This window comes from Aaosphaeria arxii (assembly GCF_010015735.1).
Source record: "Aaosphaeria arxii CBS 175.79 unplaced genomic scaffold BU24scaffold_2, whole genome shotgun sequence".
NCBI lineage: Eukaryota > Fungi > Ascomycota > Dothideomycetes > Pleosporales > Aaosphaeria > Aaosphaeria arxii.
Genome location: NW_022983475.1, coordinates 455,565 through 468,973, shown reverse-complemented (window position 1 = coordinate 468,973; position 13,409 = coordinate 455,565). Strand labels below are relative to the sequence as shown.

Below are 13,409 nucleotides of genomic sequence, written 5' to 3'. Positions count from 1 at the left end.
CGTCTCTGAACGTTTGATGGCAGTCATAGAAGGAGATATGTGAATCGTGAATTGAATTCATCGAAAGCCCGTAGATAGGATGACGTTCATTTCTTTGTCCATGGATGCCTTGTGCAATGAGGCGGGTACCATTCCCCCGCTAGCGTACCGTACCGAACCGTACCGTTCTCCCGTCTCATGGGTTTCCCAAGTAGGCAGTCGGTATGGCACGAAGAACATATATTTTCACTTCCACGTTCTGCATTACACCATCCCTTTGGCAATTCGTCAAGCTCGTTGTCTGCAAACGAAACCCTTCAATCAATTAGCTAGTTTGAATCTCCAACTCCCTGACGCCCAACGGCACAAGTCCACTGATACTTCTCATCCATCGTCGCTAACAGGCCCGATATCACAAACTTATTTGTTTGCACTTTGCTACCCCAACGAACGATAAACTATTATTATCTCAACAATGATTGCAAATTGCCAAGGACTACTACTAAGAACTTCACGCGGTCTTGTCCCACAGCAGCAGCACCTGCTTGCTACCTAGCCACCTGCGAACCATCCCATTGCCGTGGCAGCTACGGCACCAGTGCGCTTATATGCATTCGGATCTTTACGCAGACTCGATTTGACCAGTAGAGTGTCATGTTACTGCTTTGGGAAGTAATTTGCCTGGTTGTGACACAGTCAAGATTCTATCCGCATAATGGCTGTGTAATATCTCAAGTTTGCTCCTTCTCCTACCCTCTTCTATACCATGATTGTTTTCACCGGAGCAATGACAGTCGAGCAGTCACTATGCATGTTGCAGCTATGATTGTTATTCCCGCCGTTGCCAACCGATTCAGCCGATTGCTACTGCTACACATGTCATACTTCGACCCATAATCACTGGCAGCTCAGTTGAAGGCTATAAGAATCGCACAACCACATGTCCTAGTTCGCTCGACACCGCAACTACCAACTTGTGACATTTCTCTTGAGCAGTCTTCATCTATCACTCGTTCATTTCTCAATCCATCTTAACCAAATCAAATCTTTCCACACCTGGACCGAACAAAGTTCCATCTCCTCGGCAGCGAACCATCAAGCTACACCTTCATTCGTGGATTCCGCCGCGGCACGGTGAATTCTGCCCCTTACGAACCTTACTTCAGCTCACTCGGAGGGACTCCGACATCGTACGACCACACTCGAACGACCACACCGCAAATCCCCTTTTGGAATACGCATTCGGACATCATCAGTGCGAATTGAGAAGACTATTTGACTTCTCAATCACCACTCTTCACTCAGTCGTCACTCATCATCGCAAGCAAGGGAGCGAACGAAGCCAGCATGTGCTACTACCATGCCTACTCCCACATCTGTGGCCACACGGAAATGATATTCCAACAACTTTGCCCAAAGGGCCAGATGACACAACAGAAATGTTCTCGTGGCCAGGATGGAACGATTCTTACAACCGTGAAGCTGGAGTATCCGTGCAAAGGCTGTCCGAAGAAGGTACGTGGCAAAGAGTCCGACGTCGAATCGAAGCACTAACCTAGACGCAGTGACATCACACGTGATTACACAAGCGGAAGATATGGGGATTGATCAAAGGAATTTGATAGAAGGTTTCTAGAGCTGGGGTGTGCTTTCAGGAGTTCACGGCGTCTGCTGCGTCGTCACTTTTCCAAGAGGGTACGGAAATCACTAGGTTGACACGACACTGTTCTTTTACTCTGTTCACACTTTTGCTTGTTTGGGGCTCGTTGCGGGCTCGTTGCATATATTCATCTCCTTTACACCTCTCCACATAGACTCCCATAAATTGCCTGCATCCATTGCATGCTTCCTGTTGTGGTAATCCATATTCAATGGAACGTTCAAAGTAACTTTTGTCTCCCGGCTACGTCTTCTTGTGCATCTGCGGGAAGTGACAGAAAGGTAGTAACACAGAGTACCGATTTCCCTAATTAGGAGGCCTGTTCACTTCTTGTCAAACCTAAATCTATATGGTGGTACGGTTGAGGCTGGCCTGAGGATGGATGCAGTATATGGTGCTTGTAAGGACGAGGATTGTTTCACATTTACTTCGCGGTGATACAGGTATTGATCCGTTGTTGAGTATCCATCATCATGGTAATCACCACCGTTGTCGTTGACCAAATCTTGGCAGGTCATATATGTATTGCACATTCCCATTTCTTACCTTGACCAAACATTCTTAGACTTCCATCTCCTCACGTTGACGAGAACTAAGTATTCCTCAAGACCAACATCATTCTACTATCATCCGACCACACGACATCCATCGCGTTCTGCAATCCCGCCACACCGATCCAGACACGTGCCCCAACCGGTCTTGCATTCCAAAGGCCGTCGCATGTGCAACACACCCTCTCGTTAAGGCAAGGCTAAACACCGACATCTCCCTACCGAGGCCATGGGCCGGGTCGCATACAGTGCACACCTTATTACCCAACTTTCTCCTCTGACAACAGAAGACACAAAGAAGAACCACTACAGCCGGGACCTCAAAGCATTCCTTGTACCACCGCAGCCAAATTCCTGCCCGCGAATGCTGAAACTTGAGTAGGAGAAAGCCAGCGCTTGCGCAATTGAAGAACAACAGCCGCATTTAACAGATCTTCGAAGGGAAGGTTCTATTGATAACGCCGTATAGCAGCACCGTATTCTGCTCGTCCCCTCCTCCTGGGAGCATGAGCCTCGCCTCATGACGAGATTTCCGTCCCAATCACCAGACACGATTTTAAGCGACACCCGAAGGGGTCCAGGATCCCAGCAGATCACCGTACTCGAACATACGAATTCGAGATTTCGTTCAAGAAAAGGGATCTCGCCAAAACAGAAGAGCGGGAACCAACCCCGTTTTCGACTGGCTAATTGGTGGTTCTCGCCTTGACCCCCCGTCCCCTGCAACCCTCGTCTCCAATCCCCATGAATGAGCATTCGCTCTGTACGGAGCCCACGGGGTGATAAGACCGGGTAGTTCGTCTTCCGGGCGTTCTTCCTTCCCCTTCGGCTAGAACGTGCTCGTCTCGTTAGCTAAAAGGTGCATGTGGGTGGGTGTATTGTTGCTCGATCCTCTGTGTGGCCTAACACCTACCGTATGAGGAGCTCCTCTTATTTTGTTTAACGAGGTGGTGGAATGGGGAATCTGTTGAAGAAGGAGGTCTGGTCCCGCGGTTTTCTCGTGTGATTCTTTTTCTCCCTCTCGTTGTTTTTTACTTTCCCCTGTCGCTTTTGCCTCCCTTCGAGATCGAACTATTCCTTTGAACATACTTACATGCGACTTTTGTTGCGAAACGACTAACTATTCATTCACGATTGCTCGAGTCCGGACTGAATCGCAAAGCATGAACTGAAGCCATCCACTACCCACATCTGACTAGAACCGCACGTTTTCCCCAGATTTTCGCGGCTTTCACTAGTTCTTCTCCACTATTCGTCCACCCCGCAAAACGTTTGACGCCTCCACAATAATTTGGCGCGGAACACGCAACGTCGGCTTGGTGAGACTTGAGAATAAAAGTAAGGGAGCATCCGGACTTCATCGGTAAATAGGCTTGGAGAGCTACATGCAGGATAACCTGGGCGCAAAAAACAAAGACAAACGACAATAACCACTTCATCGCGGCCGATGGGTGTGGATTCTGAGGAAGCGAGACGAAGTGTAGAAAATGGGGACGAGAAGAGAATAAATGAGAAAGAAGCTATTCCATCAGGAGAGAAGGGAGATGCTACTGTCAAAGAGAATGGTGTCGTGAGGACAGACGATGCGAGTGGCGAAAAACATACTGGCGAATTTGGAGGAAATGTGAAGGAACTAACGTCAGTATTATTTTCTTCAATATCAATTTATGTTTCCTTTGTCAGAACGACTATCTTGGAAAGAACGGTTTCTTTTTTCTGTCATACTGTGGTTATTGAACATGTCCTTACATTACATACAGCACCGAAGATCATGATCCTAGTAGTCCCTCAAAGCCGACAGGAAAGGACAACACTGGTGACGAAGAAGAGGACGAGGAAGATGAAGACGAATCAAAATATCTCAGCGGAATCAAGCTCGGAATCCTGTCGCTTGGCCTGTGTCTCACGACGTTCGTGATCGCACTCGACAACACCATCATCGCAACCGCCATCCCCAAAATCACCACCGTCTTCAACAGTCTCGAGGATGTCGGTTGGTACGGCTCGTCCTACCTTCTCACGACCTGTTCCCTCCAGCCGTCCTTTGGCAAAATATACACATACTTTGACGTGAAATACACCTATCTGTTCGCTCTCTTGCTCTTCGAAGTCGGTTCCATCATCTGTGCAGCAGCGAAGACTTCGCCTATGTTTATCATCGGCCGCGCGGTTGCTGGTGCGGGTGCAGCAGCTCTCTTCTCGGGTGGTATGACAATCATCGGGTACTCTGTGCCACTTCGGAAACGTCCCATCTATATTGCTGCTCTGTCTAGTATGTTCGGCATTGCATCTGTTGTCGGTCCAATTCTTGGAGGAGCGCTCACTGACAATGTCTCTTGGCGCTGGTATGCTATGATAAAATTTCTCATAAAAGTCCAATTACTGACATTGAAAGGTGTTTCTGGATCAACCTACCATTCGGTGCTGTTTCAATCGGCGTCGTTGGCTTCTTCTTCAAGAATCCGGAACGGCAGTACAGCCACATCCCATTCAAACAACGGGTGAAGGAAGTCGATATCGTCGGTGCCGTGTTTCTCATTTGCGCCATTGTATGCCTCCTGCTTGCTTTGCAGTGGGGCGGTCAGACGTATCCATGGAAGAACTCCAAGGTCTGGGGTACGTTGTTGGGCTTTGGACTTATCATTGCGGTCTTCATTGCAATTCAGATCTATCAGAAGGACCGGGCGACGATTCCTCTCAGAGTGTTCAAGCAAAGAACTGTGTTGGTCAGCTGCGTGTTCTCCGCACTATTGTCCATGGGTCTATACACGTGAGTGTCAAACCTCCATACAACCCTCTGAGTAGATACATTGTACTAACACTCGAACCGCCAGGCATATCTTCTACCTCCCCTTCTACTTCCAAGCCTCGAAAGGCACCTCAGCCGAAGAATCCGGCATCCGCACCATCGCCTACCTCGTCAGCATAACCCTCGCTTCGATCGTCATCGGGGGCCTCATCACCGCCATCGGCTACTACTCCCCCTTCATGTGGTTCGGCTCCGCCATCTTCACCATCGGCTGCGGCATGCTGTACACCCTCCGCGTGGCGTCCCCACCCGGCCAATGGATCGGCTACCAGATTCTGGCAGGCGTCGGCGCCGGCGCATCCGTCCAGATCCCCTTCATCGCCGTGCAGGTCGTGACCTCCACGAAAGACATGCCGACCGCAAACGCCTGCGTCATGTTCTTCAATTCCCTCGGCGGCGCCATCGCAATCTCCATCGCGCAGAACATCTTCGTCAACTCGCTGTCCCGCGAGATCCCCAAGCACGTCCCGGGGCTCGACCCACGCATCGTGATCGGCGCGGGTGCGACGTATGTGAGGAATGTGGTGCCGGCGGAGTTGCTGGAGGGTGTGTTGGTTGCGTATACGAAGGCGATTACGAGTGCGTTCATCCTGGCGATTGCGACGGCGGGGATGGCGTTTGCGGTTAGTCTTGGGATGGAGTGGAAGAGCGTGAAGGGGAAGAAGATTGTGGCTGCTGGTGCTGGGTAGAGAGAGTTTCGGGGATTGTGAAGGTTTCTAAGTCTTTTCTAGGAGATGTTGTGTTGGGTACATTTTTCATGTTTCATTTGCATTTGCATTTTGCATTTAGGGGCGTTAGATACACATAAAGGGTAGATGTTCGTAATTGTTATCCTTGTTATCCTTCTTCTTCCTCCATCATCACAGAGAATTCACTCAGTCCAGTGAGTGGCCCGATCGCAGAGACTTTCCCAGCCCAACAAGACCAAATCGCCAGATCTCACATTTCCACCGACACAAATCCTCTCACTAGATGACCTTGCCTCCAAGGACCCCAGCTAAGGAAAATGCTGCTATATATTCTTTCCGTCTTACGTCGGGCCTCTTGCGAACCAGCAGCAGAAATATGTGCCGTTGCTGCCTTGCCGTCGCCATCCTCACCATCATCGTCACATCACGAGGCGTCCATTTGGGCCATCCGTATGTCTCGGCGATGAATCACCTTACGGTGCGGTCTTGTGAACGAGGCAAAGCCGATACTGCGTCGTGACGTTCATTTTCGCGGCCACTCCACTCATGGTCGTCGAGATTGTGCAGACTGGTTCGTTCGGCGGTGCTGACGACGCGTCTTGAGAAGGTTAGTCTTCGCCGTCACTCGATCCATTGTCGTCCAGATTGTGCAGACTGGTTCGTTCGGCGGTGCTGACGATGGTCCTGACTTGAAATCTTTCGCCTCATGTGGATGACGGTATTGGAAACAGATGCACGAGTCGTTCCGGCGCGCCATTATAATTTATATAAAGTGAATAGAACATGAATCGTGTTGATAGTGGTGGGGGCTCCGTCCAAACGTCCAGTATCGTTCGTGCGTTTGGAAACCAGATGGATCAATGATCAGTTGGTTGTAATCAGAGTCTCGAGGTTGAATAGAAGTGTCGAAAGCTAGGATCGAGCTATAGGAGGCGGGAGGATTAGGTCCTTATATAGTGGGCAGATAAAAATTGATTGTGTTTGAGGCGGGTTCCGCGCTGCTTGCACTCTTTCCAGGTCTTGATTGAAGGGAGTGCTCGATACGGCGGTATATATCGTGGGTTGGTGGGTGGGTGATACGAGTCTTGGTCAATGTACGGTGGCTTAAATGACCCGTCGTCCTGATCGCTCAGTATATGCGCTCTATCTTCGTGAGACACAGCGCATTGTCAGAGCGAATCATACGTCTCTGTGCTCGATCACTTGCATCTGCGTCCTAGATATTGGTGCTTCCTCATCCGATAGTGATTGATCAATCGATCAACCGTCACATTACCCCCCCCCCCCCCCCCCCCCCCCCCCCCCCCCCAAATACTAAGCATTGTCCTCAATGCAGAGGTGAATTATCGTCGTCCTCTGAATCAGGGGGTTCCTCCTCTTGCTTAGCTCTCAGCCACTTTGTCAAATTCTTCGGCCGTTTTCCCTTAGTAGGATACTGATTATGGAAGGCTTCTAGCTTGTTTGCAGCGTTCTTGAAGCCCTCAGCATCATACCATTGGCTATCGGGATCCCGATAGCCCAGCCTTTCCAACTAACCTGATATTGGTAGCTGTGGCGAGATCCTGAAGCTTAGGTATCGAGTATCGATCGTCATAATTACTCATGTAGCTTTGCATGAGTGATCAGTTCTTCGGCTGAGTCATGAAAATGCTTGAGGCAACGTCGACACACGTAGCTTGAGCAGGTGCGGAGGCGAGAGGTATGAACGCATAGCTCGTCGTCGGCCTCGGTCATGTGGCGAGCTTATACGACTGTGCCTTCGCTAGGACCACTGCACGGCGATACATGGAGCTGGTGTTGGGGGGGTATATAGTTTCTTGTCGACTTTGCTGGGTTGCGTGATTGCTCGTCAACGATGGTTCGACAGACCGATCTTGGTTCTTTTCGCGAGATGCAGCACTTTGGGGCAGAGAAACTTCACTTCCTGATGATATCAGTCGGCTTGGCGACTAGATTGGTTATATACTGAGCAAGAGTCTCGATGATCGTGGGTGGGAAAGCATGAGGCTCTCGAACTCAACGGTTTAGGTCTCGGGGAAGGAGAGGAGGTAAGGATCCTTGGTCATGTCGAACAATGTCGGTGAAGGGATACAGAGCTAGCGGCGTGTGGCAGACTTCCGGTCCTCGAGTGAGAGGATATTCGAGGCTGATGGTGGAGTTGTATATGGATCATTGAGGCAAGCGATTTTCTGATGACGGCTCGCTTGGAATGGCATAACCAAGGATGAATCTTCTGGTGCCCGGTTTGATTGATCGACATCGATATGTCAATCTTCGGTGTAGAAGAATGCGTCTCATTCCAAAATGTGCTGATGGTGGCAGCAGGCTTACGGGGGTTCAGCCTGGGTGGCATGGCCGCCTTGGATTGCAGAACCACCCTGGCTCTTGGAATTGCTGCTTCAGTGGCTGTAAGATTAGTATGTGAAGAATGATGGTCAGTCGATGGGGTCTTACCAGACAGGGTATGTATATGAGTTGCTTCAAGAGTAGACTCTGAAGTGGACGACCTTTGGTATGTCGCGAGGTGCTAGAGACCGAAGAATCCAAACGAATATAGTGGCATGGTCCGTGTTTATATATGGAAAGGAAGAGAGGGCCACCAGAGATACAAAGTGCCTGCCAATTGCCCGAATGGAACAGAAACCATTGTGGCGAGGATGGCGGCTCAGGACCTCTCTCTCCACATTCGCTTGTGGTTGCATCCGTGTACAATACGATCAAACCGTTAGCCAGATGCACTGGTGGAGATGTCGGTGTACCTTTGAATGTGTCAGCTGAAGCATCTTCTGGTGTTTCGCAATACCCACATGACGATTACAATATAGGGCGGGCAAAGAGTATTGGGGGCAGACGATGTTTCGTAATAAGTGTAGTGGCTCACGGCTTGAAGTGAAATAATGGCGTGGCAGTGGGCCAGCAACGTCTTTATAGGAGTTTTGCCATTGATCCTGTGGTGGGGTGAGCAGTGGAGTGCTTTGAGGATGTCGACTTGGGGTCATATTGCAAATATATATATTGGGTGGTGGCTATACGGCTGCCTGGGAAGTGGGTGCTGACCAACCCATAGAATGGGCTATAAACAAACTTTGTTGGCAATCTTGAGCAAAACCTTGCGTAGACAAAGTGCATAGGTGCATTAGCGATCAAAATTAAGGGTCCAGAGCATTACGCGACCCTCCAAAAGGGCAGTTTGCTCCTTCGTTCGGCGATATGCAAAGTAGGAATGCTCCATGTTCTTTGTATCCTGGGATTCACTCGATTGTGCGGCTCAGATGTTGTTTTGGATGGGTGAATGGAGAGTCAATTGACGGGAAAGGGCAGTCAAAGAATGAGGTAATTCAAACCTGGGCAGACAAGCATGTACCATAATTTCTCAGTTTGTTTCAAAAGTTCATTATTGTTTTTTCATCCGTAGTCAGGCTCCACCAGATCACAAGGCCTTGCCTTGTGACACAGTTTTTCTTGATACACAAACAGGATCGCCCTCCAGTGTTCGTAGCCCACACTGAACACGAAATAGTTGAGGGTCAGAGATCATTTACTCATCTTCAATTCCCTTCCATGAGAATGACTTTGTTTTGTCTAGACCCGTCCAGCACGTCCAACCTGGATCATCTCGCCCGTCGGTCTATCGTCTGATCTTAGAACAGGCCAGCTCGTCCCGTCTGCCTTGACGAGGGTCAACTCCAGTTTTGTGCCCAATATTCTGAACTTGCTCTCTGCCGGTTTGATCGCTGCGTAGAGCGGGAAATCGGATCTATATCGCTTGCTGTCGGTGGTGGGAAGATCGAGGTTGACATTTGTCTGCTTGAATTCTACAATTGCAGCCTCCTTGTCGATCTTCTTCAAGTAAAGAGATGCGGTGACCGTCGTGCCGGTCTGGTAGTAGTCGTGCCTGTAGTACCACATTAACACCCTGTACCCACTATATGTAACATACCATGTGCTTACCTGACACTATCAAGCTTCTCCTCTCCCGCCTTCTTCGCACTACCAACGAACAAATGCTTATCCTTCGCCTTGCAACCCTCAATTCGCATGAACTCGTCGAATTCAAGCACCCTCCTCTTGCAGCACGACCAACCCTTCGAACCCTCGTGGAACACCGCAACACCGGGATGGTGCACGCAGTTCTCTCCCGACCGGCTTGAGTCACCACTATATGATTGTCCACATCCCTTCCTCTTACACGACTGTCCCTCCGGAATGGGCAGGCTAGGGTCATCGTCTTCGTCCTCGGGCGGGGGTGCGGGTGACGCTGGGGGTTTCGCGGTCGCAGTCTGGGTAGTGTTGGTTGGAAGACGAGGTACGGGAGCGGGCAATGCCTCTTCCAGAGAGCCTAATGAGACCGGTGTATCATTGGGGACCTCTGTCGTAGCATTTTTCGTAGGTTCGGGAGCAGGGGTGTCGTCGATTTCAGAATGCTTGCCCGTTGTGCAAGGCTCGATATTTAGGAACTCGTCGAAAGTCAGAACGCGGGGTTCGCAGCATTTCCAGCCTGGCGCGCAAACATGTTAGCTTTCCCAGGAGAACAAGTTACGAAGCTTTCTCAGACTTGAACGAGAGGAAGATCTGAAGGAGGAGAACGACTCACCTTTCTGTCCCTCGTGGAAGACTGGGGGTCCAGGGTGGTAGACACATGCTTCGTCTTCGTTCTCATACGTCTTCCCGCAACCTTTGTGAACGCACTTCTTTGCCATTGATGATTAAACAATTAGACTCTAAGGTAAGACTAGGTACTAGACGTTATTATTGGGAAGGATGAGAGTTGGGATTATAAAATAAAAGAAAGGTGTGTATGTGTTGTAGCACTATACAAAGGTGAGCCGATTCATTTGTTTCTTAAAGAAACGAACATTCTGGAATGAGATGGGTATGGGTATGTCATTGGCCCAAGCGTCAACCTCCCATCTCGTTTCTTAGGAAGGCAGGGAGGGGTCCGATCACGATCATCCCAATAGTTAGTACAATTCGAAACAGCAATTATTCCTCCTTTTACTTATTATCTTTCAATCGATCATCATGTTTCGGGCTACGTCTCGTCTGCTCAACAGCAGCCGCATAACCCTCTTCACACGCGTCAATTGTTCACTTTGCGACACCGCAAAGTCAGTCGTCGGAAACGTGAAAACCAACCGACCATTCGCATACCAGGAAATCGATGTGATGCAACCGGGCCAAGAGAAGTGGAAGTCGGTCTATGAATTCGACACGCCGGTGGTAAGCGAATCTGACATTGTCGATGCTACATAGCCAAGAATGAGTGTACTCAATGACATGGATAGATCCACGTCGAGAAAATTGATGTCGGGGAAACCTCAGCGTCGGCTTTGAAACTGATGCATAGGTTCATGGAAGAGGATGTTTCGAAGCTTCTGGATGATGTCGAACGTTCGTGATAGTTGATCGTAGGAGTGGGGGAGGAGTGAACACTTTGTACCATTACTGTAAATATTTACACATGTACCACTCGATCAACTTGCACACCAAAGATTCAAAAAAGGAACCTCGGAAGTAGGACTGTAGTAATTAGTACTTTAGCGTATCCCTTTGCTGATGTGGGGTAATAATCTAGAGGATTATGTTACCTCGAATAATGGAAGAGGGGTTACTCTACCCGGTGGCATTCTCGGACTGGCTTGCCCATGACGACAATGCACTTCTTGATAACGCAGACATTTAGATCAAAACTACTTCAAAGTGCTGTCAACGCCCGATCTACTCATTCCTTATCTCGAAGGTCGTTCAGTCAATACCCTAGAACAATGAACTCTCTCCAGGAAAAGAGCAGGATATACCAGGCCTTCAAGAGAGGTGGTCCGAGTTTCGGAGGATGGCAGGTATGTTTCGTTATCTCGGGCATCTCTCAGTGCAAGTTTATTCTGGATGATTGTATATCTCAATTGTCAGGATTCTTGAGTGATTGTACATTATGTCTTTTTGCTTAAACAGCATATACACAATAGGAACAACCCAATATGTATTACGTACGTCATGCTAATTGATTCTATAGATGCTTCCCGGGACCAACTCATCTCGAGCTATCGCGAGGTCAGGTGTAGACTGGATCTGTGTCGATTGTGAGCATGGCAACATCGACGGTATGAATGAATTCAACCCACCTCATCTCAACAGACTTGACTAACGTACCCTACCAAGATGGACAAATGCACGAAGCCGTTGTAGCGATAGCTGCAACAGGAGTCAGTCCAATCGTCCGCATCACTGCCAACGAACCCTGGATGGTCAAACGTAATTCAACATCCAAACCACATCTCTAATCCATCTTCTGAAGACCTGACAGGTGCACTCGATGCCGGAGCCCATGGAATTGTAGTCCCCTTAATCTACACAGTAGACGACGCCAAACGACTCGTCTCATCTGCGAAATTCCCACCAGAAGGCACTCGAGGTTTTGGATCGCCATTCTCGCCCCAGACCTTCTCAAATGAAACAATGACATATTACCTCCAAAACGCGAACTCAACTCTAATCACCATTGTCCAGATCGAGACCAAGTCTGCCTTGGAACAGGTATGTTCGACCTCCATACCTTTATATTGACCTTGCCGTGTACTATGAATGATTTCTGAACTCATTATCAAGGTCCGAGAGATTGCCGCACTCCCAGGTGTCGACTGTCTCCTCATCGGCCCCTTCGACTTGGGAAATAACATCGGCAGGCCCATCCTGGCTGAAGGCATGCACCCAGAGCTTGTCTCTGCCATCGATTCCATCAAGGAGGCTGCCCATGCAGAGGGCAAGAAGGTGGGTATCTATTGCACCAGTGGCGAGCAGAGCAGGATGTACGCAGAGAAAGGGTTCGATGTCATCAGTATCGCGGCGGATGTTCTGGCATTACAGGCGCAATTCTCCGAGACGCTGAGGATTGCTCAGGGTGGAAAGGTTGGTGAGGCAAAGGGGACGGGGGCGGGATATGATGGGAAGTAGGTTGGAGTTGATGGTAGTGAGAAAATTTAGAGTCATCTACGGAGTATAACTTCATTCTGTCGAAGACAACATGCAACCCATAGCTGGCGTGATTGAGTGATCGGCCGCTATTCGGCATCGACGTAATATGGTGACTACTCTGCAATCTTCCCTTCAGAACGAGTGATTGATCATGTTGCTACCCTTAGGCGATTTTAATCGAATCTCCAGAAGTGGTAGCAACATTGCGAAATTGTACTTCCTCATTCATGATACACTAGTCCCATTGATAGAGATGTCGCCTTGCAAGCTATATTATAATTTCATGTTGTTCTCAACTCACAGATCCTTCAATTACTAGATATGCATACTCATAGCTTCAGGAAACGATATCAAATGATTGGTATAGACTGAAGCAACGGCGAATGCCAGACCTGCATCATTTCCTAGATTATCGAGTAAAGTTCAAAATCAGCGGTAGTCAAGTGAATGAAGGGCAAGTACAAGTTCCTACAAGCCTCCTCTACCTCCTCTACTAGTACTCTACTAACCAAATCCATGACCTGACAATCATGTCAAATTTATTTTGACACCATCCAAGGACAGCAACAGGTTTGCATTCGCCAGAACCCCCTGAGCCGCGATCATAGTTCGCCATGCCGTTCTCCATCGACAACACCCTCATACCCTAGAATTCAACGACTCTTGGTCTGGACCATGAAACTTAATCCTCCTGCCATCTATAGTCAATACACCCGTTACGGGTGGATGTCGTTCCGAACATCGAGCCC

General features: G+C 49.0%; 4 protein-coding genes across 4 annotated transcripts; 3 read left to right on the top strand and 1 right to left on the bottom strand.

Annotated features, from left to right (window-relative positions):
- Positions 1-3,637: 3,637 nt before the first annotated feature.
- On the top strand, positions 3,638-5,688 carry BU24DRAFT_458443 (MFS transporter; the record flags this gene model as incomplete). The annotated part of the gene is made up of 4 exons (XM_033531633.1): positions 3,638-3,828; positions 3,951-4,535; positions 4,586-4,960; positions 5,025-5,688. The coding sequence occupies 4 exons, from the start codon at positions 3,638-3,640 to the stop codon at positions 5,686-5,688; spliced, it is 1,815 nt and encodes a 604-aa protein (XP_033387034.1).
- A 3,367-nt stretch (positions 5,689-9,055) lies between these two features.
- On the bottom strand, positions 9,056-10,563 carry BU24DRAFT_102675 (CORD and CS domain protein). Its single transcript, XM_033520714.1, has 3 exons — positions 10,283-10,563; positions 9,640-10,186; positions 9,056-9,583 (listed from the first exon to the last, which is right to left on the bottom strand). Exons 1-3 carry the CDS (start codon positions 10,386-10,388, stop codon positions 9,271-9,273), a joined length of 966 nt encoding a protein of 321 aa, XP_033387033.1. The 5' UTR covers positions 10,389-10,563; the 3' UTR covers positions 9,056-9,270.
- Positions 10,564-10,710: 147 nt separating this feature from the next.
- On the top strand, positions 10,711-11,087 carry BU24DRAFT_458441 (uncharacterized protein; the record flags this gene model as incomplete). Its single annotated transcript, XM_033531632.1, has 2 exons — positions 10,711-10,908; positions 10,974-11,087. The coding sequence occupies 2 exons, from the start codon at positions 10,711-10,713 to the stop codon at positions 11,085-11,087; spliced, it is 312 nt and encodes a 103-aa protein (XP_033387032.1).
- A 366-nt stretch (positions 11,088-11,453) lies between these two features.
- Positions 11,454-12,639, top strand: BU24DRAFT_430840 (Phosphoenolpyruvate/pyruvate domain-containing protein; the record flags this gene model as incomplete). The annotated part of the gene is made up of 5 exons (XM_033529836.1): positions 11,454-11,528; positions 11,702-11,789; positions 11,848-11,940; positions 11,993-12,222; positions 12,295-12,639. The coding sequence occupies 5 exons, from the start codon at positions 11,454-11,456 to the stop codon at positions 12,637-12,639; spliced, it is 831 nt and encodes a 276-aa protein (XP_033387031.1).
- Positions 12,640-13,409: the final 770 nt, after the last annotated feature.

What these genes read in the sequence shown, in the direction of transcription:
- BU24DRAFT_102675 (XM_033520714.1), bottom strand. Translation starts at nt 10,388, where the DNA reads ATGGCAAAGAAGTGCGTTCACAAAGGTTGCGGGAAGACGTATGAGAAC. An exon ending in CTTCCACGAGGGACAGAAAG is followed by an intron (nt 10,187 to 10,282) that starts GTGAGTCGTTCT and finishes TTTGCGCGCCAG; the next exon opens with GCTGGAAATGCTGCGAACCC. An exon ending in GAGAAGCTTGATAGTGTCAG is followed by an intron (nt 9,584 to 9,639) that starts GTAAGCACATGG and finishes GTGGTACTACAG; the next exon opens with GCACGACTACTACCAGACCG.